Source organism: Scyliorhinus canicula, chromosome 11, assembly GCF_902713615.1.
Source record: "Scyliorhinus canicula chromosome 11, sScyCan1.1, whole genome shotgun sequence".
Taxonomy (NCBI): Eukaryota; Metazoa; Chordata; class Chondrichthyes; order Carcharhiniformes; family Scyliorhinidae; genus Scyliorhinus; species Scyliorhinus canicula.
In genome coordinates, this window is record NC_052156.1 from 127553461 (window position 1) to 127567776 (window position 14316).

General features: G+C 46.3%; 1 protein-coding gene across 4 annotated transcripts in view; it reads left to right on the plus strand.

The window, feature by feature from the left end:
* dyrk4 (dual-specificity tyrosine-(Y)-phosphorylation regulated kinase 4) overlaps nucleotides 1-4633 on the plus strand; it is a 143924-nt gene extending 139291 nt beyond the window's left edge. For all 4 annotated transcript variants that reach the window (XM_038811365.1, XM_038811367.1, XM_038811368.1 and 1 more), the window contains one exon: nucleotides 4041-4633. In XM_038811365.1, coding sequence (XP_038667293.1) covers nucleotides 4041-4279 — 239 coding nt within the window. In that variant the 3' untranslated portion in view covers nucleotides 4280-4633. The remainder of the gene's footprint in view (nucleotides 1-4040) is intronic.
* The last annotated feature ends 9683 nt before the right edge of the window (nucleotides 4634-14316 follow it).

Consider the following 14316-nt stretch of genomic DNA (forward strand, 5'->3'; position numbering starts at 1 on the left):
CCCTATCGCATCCAAAATAGCTGTATGCATTTCTTCGAGGGTTCCTCCTCCAATGTTCTGTGGGTCGGGGAGGGCTGCTACTACCGATGAGTCTAAACTCAAAACTGTGAGCTTAACCTGCTCTCGTGCATCAAGCCCGTACATGGTCGCCTGTTGCTTAACTCTTGCAAAGAATTGGTGGGGGTCTGAAGTGGGGAGAAATGGGGTGATTTTATCAGACGCGTCCCTTAGTTGAGTCATGATTAAGGGAGTGGTGTAAGTGATCTTGGGTGCGCCGTCTGCGGTTGCTTTTCGTTGGGTGGTGACTGGGTTCATTGGTGCGGGTGCTTTCTGATCTGTGGGGGGTTGGGCCGCTTTCTTTTTCCGCTGCGCTGCTAGCGCACATGTTCCCTGAACATATCGCTGCGCTGTCTCGCTTAACTCCTGCCAATCTGGTGCATTCTCTTCCTCTAATTGCGTTCCAAAGGTTTCTTGGAAGCCATTCTGCACAGAAAGCAGAGATTGCAGCTCCGCAATCTGCTTCCTACACTTTGCATGGTCCACTGTGCTTTGCCTTTGCTCAGCGGTGGCAGCATGGAGTGCTCTTAAAGCTGCCTTTAGGTCGCTACACTGCTTTTTCAGTGTCGCTACCTGTTTCTCTGATTCTTCTCTTATCGGGACTGCACGCTGCACATCCTGATAGGCTTTTTCGTATTGTACCTGGGAGCTGCTCAGATGGGCTAGACAAGACTGGTGTGCCCTCTTGGCATTATCCACCTCTCTATCCTTATCTGCCAACTTTTGCCTTGATTCTGAATTCTCTCTCTCGATGTCCCTGACATCCACTTTGATCATTCTATTTCTCTCCTCTAACTCTGCTCGGAGCGTCCTGACGACCTCCTCTGTGCCTTGCAATTGTGCCAAGCAGGACACAATTGCCATCGGCTTACGGGCTTTACTTAAACTTTTCTTATGAATTTCAGACAGGTTCTCCCACCAAGTATGCCCTGTACTCCCAGGACCTGTCTCCTCATTCAAACAAAACTCACTCCAAAGGGGCCATCCTTTCCCTTTGAGGTACTTCCTGAGTTCCAGCTTCCAAACGGGACACTGACCTACTCTGCTGCTGTTGGTCACTGCGACCACGAACTGCTCTGGGTTCATGAGGCGTTCCATTGCCTGCATGGCCATTTTTTCTATCTTAAGCTCTTTTAAATTTGGAACGAGGGATAATAAGGCTGTGCTATAAAATACAGGTACGGCTTTCGCTATTTTCCGAATTATAAACTCCCGACAGTTTGTCGCAACAAAAATCTCTCGGTTTTACCTTGCAACCCTGTTAGTTACGCATGCAAAAACACACTTCCGAATTATGAGGATTGATTTGAACTACTTGAACACTTGTGGTTTTTCCTTTTCCCAATTGGATTTCAGATTCAAATTTCTGGGTTCTCTCGGAGTGGGGGGGGGGGGGGGGGGGGGCACTTCTAGTCGAGTCCCGGTGGAGTCGCCACTAAATGTTGCTCGTTCTGGGTGAGTGTGCTTTACACTCAATTTGGCTCTGTTTTATTCCTTAGCTCTAGGGTCGCCAGGTATCATTAAGATACCGCCACAAGTTTCAAGTTCAAGTTCAGACCAATAACTCAATACACCAGTTAGTAAGTTCAAACAAGACACGTTTATTATAATAGTTATCTACTACTTGTGCACATAAAACTACAAGACTAGGCTAATCCTACCACTAACAGGCCAATACTTATCTGGAATAAGGGAACTGCCGGATCAGGGAACAATGGCCTCTTGCTTTGTCCTGGATCCACAGGCTTCCAGTTGGTGTGGACTAAAGGGGTCAGGAGTGTCTACTCTCGTAGCGTGCATTGTATGACACTTACTTGATGGTGGTTGCTGACCAGGCCTCTCCTTCTCAGGGTTCTTCTACTGCAAAGGTGTTCTGCTGGGAGGGCCGGTTGGTCAAGAAGTGCTGGTCAAGAGGAGCTGGTCAAGAGAGCGAATTAGTCCTGGGACCTGACTTTTATAGGTCCCAGGGGCTTATCATCCTTCAGGGCGGACCCTCTATAAACCTGCAATCGATTGGGTCTCTTCCCAATCGATTGATTTGAATTTCCCCAATAACTGGGCCGTTCCTCGATCACCGGGCGTTCCTCACACCTTATTGGTGTCCTTTGTCTTAGACTCTACTGGCGCCGGAATGTCTGGCCTTCCATAGAATGTTTAACTGTTGTGTCCATTGTGCCTGGGAATCACCGTAAATCGCTTCATTAATATGCGCAGCTTGTCATTTACAATTCTGTCGGGTTTCTGTGGCAGCTAGAATACAGGGGATTCTGCAGACTGCTGGTTTCTTTGCCAATGTCCATTTTACCCTGCAATCTTTGCATTCTTCCATTTTGTGTGAGGAAGTGGCCAACCCAGGTGGCTACAATATAGGAACAAGTAACAATATACACATATTTAATCTGAAGGGATCCCATTTATGTACATCAATGAACTTGTGGGGTTAGGAGAAGACATCCTCCATAGAAGATTAAAGGATGAAGGGTGGCGCAGTGGTTAACACTGCTGCATCATGGCACCAAGGACCTGAGTTAAATCCTGGCTCTGGGTCACTGTCTGTGTGGAGTTTGCACATTCTCCTCATGTCTGCATAGGTCTCACCCCCCACAAACCAAAAAGGATGTGTAGGGTAAATGGATTGGCCACGTTAAATTGCCTCTTAATTGGGAAAAAAATAATTGGGTATTCTAAATTTATAAAAACAAAAAGGATGATCTTGAGGTGTTTAAAATGATTAATGAAGTTGGTAGGACAGATAAAGGGAAATGATTTTCTCATCTCAAAATTAGAGTGAAACATTTCAAAGATGATGCCAGGTAGAATTTGTTCACCCAAGAGCAGTGGAAGCTGGAACTCTCCAACAAAAAAACTCTTCAGGCCAATTGAACATTTCAAAATTGAAATTGTTATTGTTTGGCAATGAGATAAGGAGTTACAGATAGATGAAGTTAAGGGTCGTATCAGCCACAATATAATTGAATGGGGGAACGGGCTAGTGAGGTTGAATGTCCTACTCCTGTTCCTAAGTCAACCCAACTCCACCAAAATTGAAGCAAGTGGCTCCCCAGAACATAAAAAGGTTCTAATTCATGCAGGTCATTATAAATAAGGAGCTAGGAAAGCTTGGCCCCCAAAGAGATACCCTAAAGAGATACTTATAAAATAGTCTATTTTATAATTGAGCATATCATTAAAGGCTCACAGCTGGAGGAGAGTGAAAAGGAAAAGGATTGGGAATTGATCACCGAGCAGATCCTGAAAGCAGTTGATCGGTGAGAGGCAATCTGGTACTAAACTACAGCTGGATGTCACTGTGCCATGTCCCCCAAACAAGATCCCGCCAGCAGGAGTGGCCGGAAAATCCCGCCCGTGGATAGAACATTCATTTTTTTAAATATAAATTTCGAGTACCCAATTCATTTTTTCCAATTAAGGGGCAATTTAGCGTGGCCAATCCAACTACTCTGCACATCTTTGGGTTGTGGGGGTGAAACCCGCACATATACTGGGGGAATGTGCAAACGCCACACGGACTGTGACCCAGAGCCGTGAGGTAGCAGTGTCAACCACTGTGCCACCCTGCTGCCCTGAGAGTTCATTCATTAATCCTATGCTGCTTGGATTTGAGGGAATGTAACATTGGTGAATGAACCATCTAATGTATAAGGCATGAAATCATCAGCTGTCCAGTGATATTTACCTTTTATAAATTGTGAATGAAAAGAAACTTTAACATTTTGGGGCAAATTCATCTTGAATGTTTGGCAGAAGGGACTGCATTCCCATTATAAAAACCACCTGATTTTCATTAGTTTCAATAGAATGAAAAGCTGAATGGTCCAATGATGGGCAGGTCAGATGAAAATCTTCCTCATCAAGTGGACTCTTGATGAACTGTACTTTCTAATCACACTAAAGCTCAATGATTACATTCAACATATTATAATAGTATGTCAATGCTTCATATTGCACTTTGTATTTTATAGCAGAAAAAATCTGTCATGAAGCAGGTGATAGACACAAAGTTCATGGAGAAGAAGAGACAGCAATCACTGTGCGTCCAAGACCTCTCGGGGCTTCTGCAGAAGATGATGTAACAGAGAAAGCAAATGACAGCTGTGAAATCCTGGCTAAAAAAGAACTGGAAGACAAATCGTTGAAAAATATGCAGCAAGCTGTCCAGCCCGAATCACCGGAAGAACTAATGTGTCAGGAACGCATCTAGTTCCTGTCACCTTTTATGTAGATCATGCTGGTGTTCCTGTTAGATTTCACTCAAGGTAGTTCTTCCAGTAAAGCCGCTCCTTTAGCTGAGAAAACTACAGAGAAAGCTGTATAATTTTTACAGTTATCTCTAATGGAGATTGATGTCCCATTTGAGACATTGCACGGAAAATGCAAATGACTGCAAGCTCTAAATGTTGGATACCAAATTGATGTAATTATGCATAAGCTTCGGTTTTCTAAACATAACCTCTTCACCCACAATTTATACCTTTTCTGAACAATGAAAACAAAATAATAATATGTTTTCAAAGTCAATGATGCAAACAATAAAAGAGTCCCAAATTATCACTTCTTCAACTGTTAATTTTTTCTTTGTTTGCAATCATATTTCGTAACTAAAATGTTACACTGCAAACAAATCATGCTGGGAACATGTTTACTAGAGATCTCCGCTACTAGCCCCTCTGCATTTTGCAGTGCCACTGGAAGGTTATCCAATCTGAAAATGGGGAACGGCTCTGCACAATACTAGGGATACCAACTCAGGCACCTGTGTGGCCTGGAAATCTGCAAATTTCAGAAAGTAACATGCACTCCCCTCTCAGTCTCCTTACATGATACCCGCATTCACCAGGCAGGTGGGGGGCAGCGTGCTAGTTTTCTTTAGGTGTCAGAAGATTTATTTAATGTTTTTAAGGCCAAGATGGTGAGAACTTCTCATTTAGCCCTGTTCTGTCATTGACTTTGTAACAGGTTGGGTGTGGGCTCTGCCCCGTACATACTGGTGCACAGTGGCAGCAGTGTGTGCCATGTACAAGATGCATTGTAGCAATTCACCAAGTCTTGCAAACCCACGTCCCCTACCACCTAGAAGGGGCAGCAAACCATGGGAATACCACCACATGCAGGTTCCCCACCAAGCCATCCACCAGCCTGACTTAGAACTTGGTGTTTCTTCACTGTCATTGGATCACAATCCTGGAACTGCCCAACAGGACTGTGGATGTGTTATGACCACATGAAGAGGGGTAAAAATTATTCTCCTGATCTACCCCTCTGGGTCTGAGCATTTTCTATGAATTTAGAGAGGATGCATTTTGCCAAAATGACAGTGGTCTCAATATGTGCACTTTCAGATAATAAAGAATTAGTTAGACAGGTTTTCTGAGTTTAGAACAAGATAAGTTTATTGAAACTACTTCCTGAATTTAACAAAAATCTTAGTAATTCGCAACGACTATTCAGACATTTCACACATTCACTGGGCCCACTCACAAACCAGTACAGATGGTAGAGTGAAAGGGTGGGCTTAAAGTTATTTTACAGTTCATAAGGATAAGACAAAGTTGTCCTTTGGCTGGTCTAACAGAGGTGATTCCACGTTGCAGCGATTTTGTTCAGTCATCTTCCTGGGTGTAGTTGCATGGAGCAGATATCCATATTTTATCCCCAAAAGATCTCGATTACAGTAGATTTTTCTTCCCAGGATGGTTACTTTGCAAATCTGGGCACAATACTTTAGAGAGCGAGAGAGAGAACAAGACAGCGTCTTTGTCGCCTTTCAGTACATATTTCTGATCTCTGGCTTGATAAACAATTCTTAAAGTCTTGCTGGCTGGATATTACAGAGGTATTGATTAATCCATGTCGGCTATGTAGAACAGGTAATTGTATTTTGATGTCTCATCTCAGAACCTTTTGAAGACTAGTGTAAAAGCCAACAGATCCCTTTGTATTTCTCAATTTTCAAATATTTCTCCCATTCACTTTAAATTATGTTCTAGTCATTGTTATAATTGCTACATGGTGAATATCTCTCAAACATTTTCCTTCTCCTTTGTTTCTCATAGTGAGATTCCTCCTGTGTATTTTCCCCATTTTCCCACCAGTGGAAATGACCTTTCACCTGTTACCAATGGCAAAGTTCCCAGATTTCACTTAATCATGGCTTCCCTTGTTTTGCTACTACTTGCATTTACCATGTTGCAATTTCTGCATCCCAAAATGGAGGGCCCATTCACCATTTCCAATCCCCCAATCTCCTTCTCTCCCCCATCTAAGCCCCAATTCCTCAGTCTTCACTCCCACAACTACGCTCCAATAGAGCATCCCATTTCTCAATTTCCCTCTCTCTCCCACCTAGATTCCAGGGAAAGTAGTTGATTTTTTATCATAAAATGTTGACATAGATTGAAGTACTGAGTTGATATCAGTTGATATTGATGAGCTAAATCAATATCATTGATAATATTTGTCAATGTTTGTCACCAAAATGCTGATTTTTATCCAGCCCAAATGGTAAACTGGGCATGCTAGCGATTAAAATAGTTGGCACAACTTATCTGCCCATGCCCTTCCAGTAGGTGGCAATCTGAAACTGCTCTTCTGCAAAGGGAGGATAACCATCGAAAGGCAGCAACAGCTTTATTTAGATATGCAGAGTGGGCCTGTGTTTGGAAGCTCATGTACTTAGTAACCCAAGAAGAGCCAGGGCTGGAAGAAGCCAGGTAAGATATTTTTAATTTAGTCTTATATGAGCAAAGAGAAATAGGTGTGTTCTTGCAGCCCCCATAAAGAAACCCTGGGCCTCCCCTTTTCTCAGTTTCCCTCTCATTCTGTCAGTCAGGTAGTCCTTCTTTTGAATCCCTGGTGATGGTCCAATGCTGCTCAAAAACATCTGCCTTATAATGCCTATGCAAATTAGGTCAAATCTGGGCGTCACATTGTGGAGGGCTGGGTGTTGTGTCAACAGCCTCCGTACTTCCACACAGGAATCTTTGTCAGGAGTTGTGTTTGACTATTTCACAATTGCACCTTGGTACTGTATGCTGAGAGTGCACTGATCTTTGCTGTCTGTACTCAGACAGTTCTGGTAAAACTCCATCACAATGATTCTGTACCATTAATTTTATTGTATACTTGAAATAAGGGATTGTGATAGTTTTCTGCCTCTAAATGTTTTTGTACATGATTTTCTTCATTTTTCCACTTCGGGGTTAGGTTTCCGAGCCCTTGCTTTCCTAATGCAGTTATTTTAAGGGCACAACATAGGTGAAGAATAGGCCACGACCCAGTATATCTGGTTGCCGTCCCAGTTGCACTTCTTGTACTTTGCCAGTCCAGATTTGGTTGGTGCAAGAAATGGCACATTTCTGGGAGGATTTACTTGTCTTTCCTTGGTGATGCATTCTTAACGTATGACCTTTTCTCTCCTCTATTTCCATTGGTCGTTGGTCAGATGCTGCCTGGATCCATTTAAATTGGATGCTGAGGGTCTGAAAGGAGTGTTTGAAATGTCCTTTCAACTTTAAACCACAGCAAAGGCTTTTGCTGATCGCTTTGTTTTGCTTGGCGTAAACTCCTGCTGAGCAATTGAAGCACGAGCCCAAGTTTTACTTATCTATTGGAGTTCAGGGAGGGTACCATTCAGTGTAAAAGAATGAAAAGCTACTTCCATGTGTCCTTATATTTTTGTTATTTCCAAGAAGAAGAAGGAGGAGGAGAATGATGAGCAGGGTACCATTTTGGAATACAGGTATATGAGGCATCCCCAAAGAAGAAAAGCACCTGTACACTGTTACTTTGTGGGAAAAATATATCCACCATGGAGGATTTTATTGGCAATTCATAGTGCAGCAATGTCTTCACTGGTTCCAGTTCAGGAAGAGATAGTCCAGAGGTTTCTGGTCTGCCTCTGGATAAACTCCAGCTCTACCTGCATGATGCCAACAAATACAGAAAAGGCCAACCATGACCATGAATTTCAATGCCTGGGGAGCTATTACGGGGGCCACTGGTGACATTGCCAGAATCTGTCAGTTGAAGGGCATCAGTACACTAAACACATCACTGATTCATCAAATTAAACCAGTTTCTTTCCAGTTGAGCCCCAGGAGAAGCAAGTATGAGCAGTATGCTTCTTTAATATAGCTTTAATACTGCAGTGCTGCCTCCCTCTGGAGAACTGACGTTAAGTCTGAGTCAGTGCTACACAATCAAATTTATTCCCCCCCCCTCCCCAGAATGTTATTTCCACAAGATAAGGCATGTGAGGATCAGATTCCCTGGCAGGTCACATGATACGCTCATTAAATGATGACGCAGATAGCCAGGAGTTGGCTAGTGGGGGCCAAGACTACTGAATGATTCTCCAGCTCATGATCACTACGTCATCCATCAGAACCATTGGAGCAAGATTACATTTATTTTTATTTAATTTAGAGTTCGCAATTAATTTTTTTCCAATTAAGGGGCAATTTGGCGTGGCCAATCCACCTACCCTGCACATCTTCGAGTTGTGGAAGCGAAACCCATGCAAACACGGGGCACGGGGAGAATGTGTAAACTCCACACGAACAGTGATCCCAGAGCCGGGATCAAACCTGGGACCTCAGCGCCATGAGGCAGCAGTGCTAACCACTGTGCCATGCCGCCCAGCAAGATTACAATATAACCGATATCTTCACATTAAACAAACTACTGAAATGGTTTTATTGAAATGGACTGATCCGACAACATCCTCCAGCTCAATCCCGTTAAATCAGGATTATTGTAATTTGCACTATTCAACACAACATAAGAAAGGGAATGCTATTAGCAGAAGTACCTTGATGGAACCATCAATTCACCAGACACGTGTTTCCGATGTGAATCTAGGCTTTAATCGACTTACTTCAGAGCCAGCCTGTTACCCGTTGATGAACTCGAAGTGACCCAGGCTGACTCTGGACATGGATACTTATACAGCTGCACTAGGGGGAGGAGTCATGGGCGGAACCAAGGGTGGAGCCCAGTACAAGTTCCTAAGTGCTCCCAGCGCTACTCCCCCTAGTGGTAGGATGGCGCTACTGCGCTTACAATAACAGTGTGAATTAGTATATATACATTCATATATTATTCACCACATTCACCCCCTGCAAAAAAATCAAGTCCGGCGGGGGGGGGGGTGGTCCAGTCTATAATGTCAGTCTGTCCGGCGGTCGGATTGTCCGCTGAGACCTGCGGAGCACCGGGGTTGCAGCCTCTTGCGGTGGCTGGACGGGTGTAGTGTGTTGGGGTACGATGGCGGACTCTAGGGAGGGTTGTATTCGAGCTTCATACTCTCCTGGTTCGACCGGGGACTGGGGGGGCTGGCCGGCGCGGTGGCACGGAACTGGTGGAGCGAGCTCGTGGGCTCGGGAGCGCAAGGGGGCGGCAGCATGGGGTGTAGGGTGAGAGATCCTTCTGTGGGGGCAGAGGGGGTGCTGGATCCGGCGGGTGCCAGATCCCGGAGGGATACAGTGTCCTGACGGCCGTCAGGGAACTCGACAAATGCGTACTGGGGGTTGCAGGCGCACCTTGTCAACAAGGGGATCGGTTTTCTGCCCCCTGACGTGTTTCCTCAGGAGTACGGGGCCCGGCGTCCTCAGCCATGCCGGAAGTGAGACCCCCGTGGTAGTGCCCCTGGAAAAAATTAAGAGCCTCTCGTGAGGGGTCTGGTTGGTCGCCGTACACAAGAGGGACCTAATAGCGTGGAGCGTGTCTGGGAGGACTCCCGGCCACTGGGAGACTTGGAGCTTTCTAGACTGGAGGGTCAGTAGGACGGTCTTCCAGACCGTCGCGTTCTCCCTTTCCACCTGCCCGTTCCCCCTGGGGTTGTAGCTGGTAGTCCTGCTCGAGGCAATGCCCTTTTCGAGCAGGTACTGACGCAGCTCGTCGCTCATGAAGGACGAACCCCGGTCGCTGTGTACCTAGCTGGCGAAACCAAACAGGGTGAAGATGCTATGCAGGGCCCTAATGACTGTATGGGAGGTCATGTCGGGGCACGGGATAGCGAATGAAAAGCGGGAGGACTCGTCTACTACGTTTAAGAAGTAGATGTTCTTGTTGAGGGGAGTGGCCCTTTGAAATCAATCACGAGGCGTTCAAAGGGCCTAGAAGCCTTGACCAGGTGGGCCCTGTCTGGTCTATAGAAGTGCGGTTTGCACTCCGCACAGATCGCGCAGTCCCTGGTGACCGCTTTTACCTTCTCGTTGGAGAAAGGCAGGTTTCGGGCCCTGATGTAGTGGGCGAGCTGGGTGACCCCCGGGTGGCAGAGGTCATTGTGGATACTTTTTAATCGGTCGATCTGCACGCTTGCGCATGTCCCGCGGGATAGGGCATCCGGAGGCTCGTTGAGCTTCCCGGGTCGATATTTGATATCGCAATTGTAGGTGGAGAGTTCGATCCTCCACCTCAGAATTATACCGTTTTTTATTTTGCCCCTTTGCGAGTTGTCGAACATGAAGGCAACCGATCTTTGGCCGGTGATGAGGGTGAACCTCCTACCTGCGAGGTAGTGCCTCCAGTGACGGATAGCCTCCACAATGGCTGGTGCTTCTTTCTCGACTGAGGAGTGTCGGAGTTCTGAAGCGGAGAGGGTACGGGAGAAAAATGCGACTGGTCTTCCTGCCTGGTTTAACGTGGCTGCAAGAGCTACCTCTGAGGCGTCGCTCTCCACCTGGAATGGGGTGGATTCATCCACCGCCCGCATGGCCGCTTTGGCGATGTCCTCCTTGATGTCGTCGAAGGCCTGGCATGCCTCAGCTGACAGGGGAAATCGTGTGGCCTTAAAGAGTGGGCGGGCTTTGTCCGCATATTGAGGGACCCACTGGGCGTAGTAGGAAAAAATTCCCAAGCACCGTTTGAGGGCCTTGGGACAATGGGGGGGAGGGAGTTCTAAGAGAGGGTGCATACGGTCCAGGTCGGGCCCCAGGACTCCGTTTTCCACGACATAGCCGAGGATGGCTAGTGTGGATGTGCGGAAAACGCATTTCTCCTTGTTGTACGTTAGGTTGAGTTTCTGTGCCGTCTGGAGAAAACGGTGGAGGTTGGCGTCGTGGTCCTGCTGGTCATAGCCGCAGATGGTGACATTGTCCAAGTACGGAAACGTGGCCCGCAGCCCGTACTGGTACACCATTCGGTCCATTGCTCGTTGGAACACCGAGACCCCATTAGTGACGCCGAAGGGGACCCGGAGGAAATGGAAGAGACGGCCAGTAAGATTACAATATAACCGATATCTTCACATTAAGCAAACTACTGAAATGGTTTTATTGAAATGGACTGATCCGACAACATCCTCCAGCTCAATCCCGTTAAATCAGGATTATTGTAATTTGCACTATTCAACGCAACATAAGAAAGGGAATGCTATTAGCAGAAGTACCTTGATGGAACCATCAATTCACCAGACATGTGTTTCCGATGTGAATCTAGGCTTTAATCGACTTACTTCAGAGCCAGCCTGTTACCCGTTGATGAACTCGAAGTGACCCAGGCTGACTCTGGACACGGAAACTAATACAGCTGCACTAGGGGGAGGAGTCGTGGGCGGAACCAAGGGTGGAGCCCAGTACAAGTTCCTAAGTGCTCCCAGCGCTACTCCCCCTAGTGGTAGGATGGCGCTACTGCGCTTACAATAACAGTGTGAATTAGTATATATACATTCATATATTACATTCACCACATACCTCAAAGATCAACTGGAGGAGATACCAGAGAAGGCTCCTCATTGTTTGCTATTGTGGCTCAACAATCGTTGATAGAGGAAAGATTTCTCTGAACTTCACCACAAGGTTAATGCTTTCTCGTCTCCCATCTAACCAATTTGTGGTTCCCTGATACTATTGGACAGAGGAGTTTATGGTGCATTGATCCTATTGGAAAGCGGAGTCATGATGCATTGACCCTATTGCAGAGTAAGAAGCCTTACAACACCAGGTTAAAGTCCAACAAGTTTGTCTTGAATCACTAGCTTTCGGAGCATAGCTCCTTCCTCAGGTGAATAAAGAGGTGGGTTCCAGAAACAAAGTTAATGATGCAAGACAATACTTTGAATGCGAGTCTTTGCAGGTAATTAAGTCCTTACAGGTCCAGATGGAGCAACTGGAGAGAGGGATAATCACAGGTTAAAGAGGCGTGAATTGTCTCAAGCCAGGATAGTTGCTCAGATTTTGCAAGCCCAGGCCACATGTTGGGGGGTGAATGTAATTTGACATGAATCCAAGGTCCCAGTTGAGACCGTACTCATGTGTGCAGAACCTGGCTTTAAGTTGCTGCTTGGTGATTCTGGGTTGATGCGCGTCCTGAAGGTCGCCTTGGAGAACGCTTACCCGAAGATCAGAGGCTGAATGTCCTTGAAGTGTTCCCCAACTGGAAGGGAACATTCCTGCCTGGTGATTGTCGCGCGATGTCCATTCATCCATTGTCACAGCATCTCGCCAATGTACTATGCTTCGGGACATCTTTTCCTGCAGCATATGAGGTAGACAACGTTGACCGAGTATGTGCCAGGTACCTGGTGAGTGGTGTTCTCACGTGTAATGGTGGTACCCAAGTTGATGATCTGGCACGTCTTGCAGAGATTGCCATAACAGGGTTGTGTGGTGTCGTGGTCGCTGTTCTGAAGGCTGGGTAGTTTGCTGCAAACAATGGTCTGTTTGAGGTTTGTTTGTACCGACAGAGCACCTTTCGCCGTCCAGTACTTCCCTGGAACAGAGAAACTATGACATCTTCTTTGCAGCCTTCAACACATCATCGATGAAGACGAACATCTTGCCAAGGTCATCCCTCCACCTCCCACTTGACTTCAAACAACCGTGCAACCTCAAACAAACCATTGTTTGCAGCAAACTACCCAGCCTTCAGAACAGCGACCACACCACACAACCCTGCCATGGCAATCTGTGTAAGACGTGCCAGATCATCTACATGGGTACAACCATTACACGTGAGGACACCACCCACCAGGTACGTGTTAAATACTCGTGCGACTCTGCCAACATTGTCCACCTCATATGCTGCAGGAATGGATGTCCCGAAGCGTGGTACATTGGCGAGACCATGCAGACGCTGCAACAACGAATGAACGGACATCGCGCGACAATCGCCAGGCAGGAATGTTCCCTTTCAGTCAGGGAACACTTCAGCAGTCAAGGGCATTCATAGATCATAGAATTTACAGTGCAGAAGGAGGCCATTCGGCCCATCGAGTCTGCACCGGCTCTTGGAAAGAGCACCCTACCCAAGGTTAACACCTCCACCCTATCCCCATAACCCAGTAACCCCACCCAACACTAAGGGCAATTTTGGACACTAAGGGCAATTTATCATGTCCAATCCACCTAAACTGCAACATCTTTGGACTGTGAGAGGAAACCGGAGCACCCGGAGGAAACCCACGCACACATGGGGAGGAAGTGCAGACTCCGCACAGAGAGTGACCCAAGCCGGAATCGAACCTGGGACCCTGGAGCTGTGAAGCGATTGTGCTATCCACAATGCTACCGTGCTGCCCAAAATTCAGCCTCTGATCTTCGGGTAAGCGTTCTCCAAGGTGGCCTTCAGGATGCGCGCCAATGCAGAATCGCCAAGCAGAAACTTATAGCTATGTTTCGCACACATGAGTATGGCCTCAACCGGGACCTTGGATTCATGTTGCATTACACTCACCCCCACCATCTGGCCTGGGTGTGCGACATCCGAGCATCTGTCCTGGCTTGAGACAATTCACACCTCTTTAACCTGTGATAATCCCTCTCTTTATGATATATTGGTTCTATTGGAGGGGGGAATATCTATGATGCATTGTTCCTATGGTGTCGTAAGACTTGTTCCTATTGGACAGTGGGGTTTTGGGTGCATTGATCCTATTGGACAGTAGGGTTTATGATGCATTGATCCTATTGGACAGTGAGATTAATGGTGCATTGATCCTATTGGAAAGTGGGGTTTATGATGCATTGATCCTATTGGACACTGATGTTTATGATGCATGGATCATATTGGAAACTGATGTTTATGATGCATGGATCCTATTGGACACTGATGTTTATGATGCATTGATCCCATTGGACTGTGGGGTTTATAATGCATTGATCTTATTGGACAGTGGGGTTTATGGTCCCTCATCCTATTGGACAGTGGGGTTTATGACATATTGATCCTATTGGAGGGGGTAATCTCTATGATGCATTGATCCTATTGGACAATGGAGTTTGTTATGCCTTTACCCTA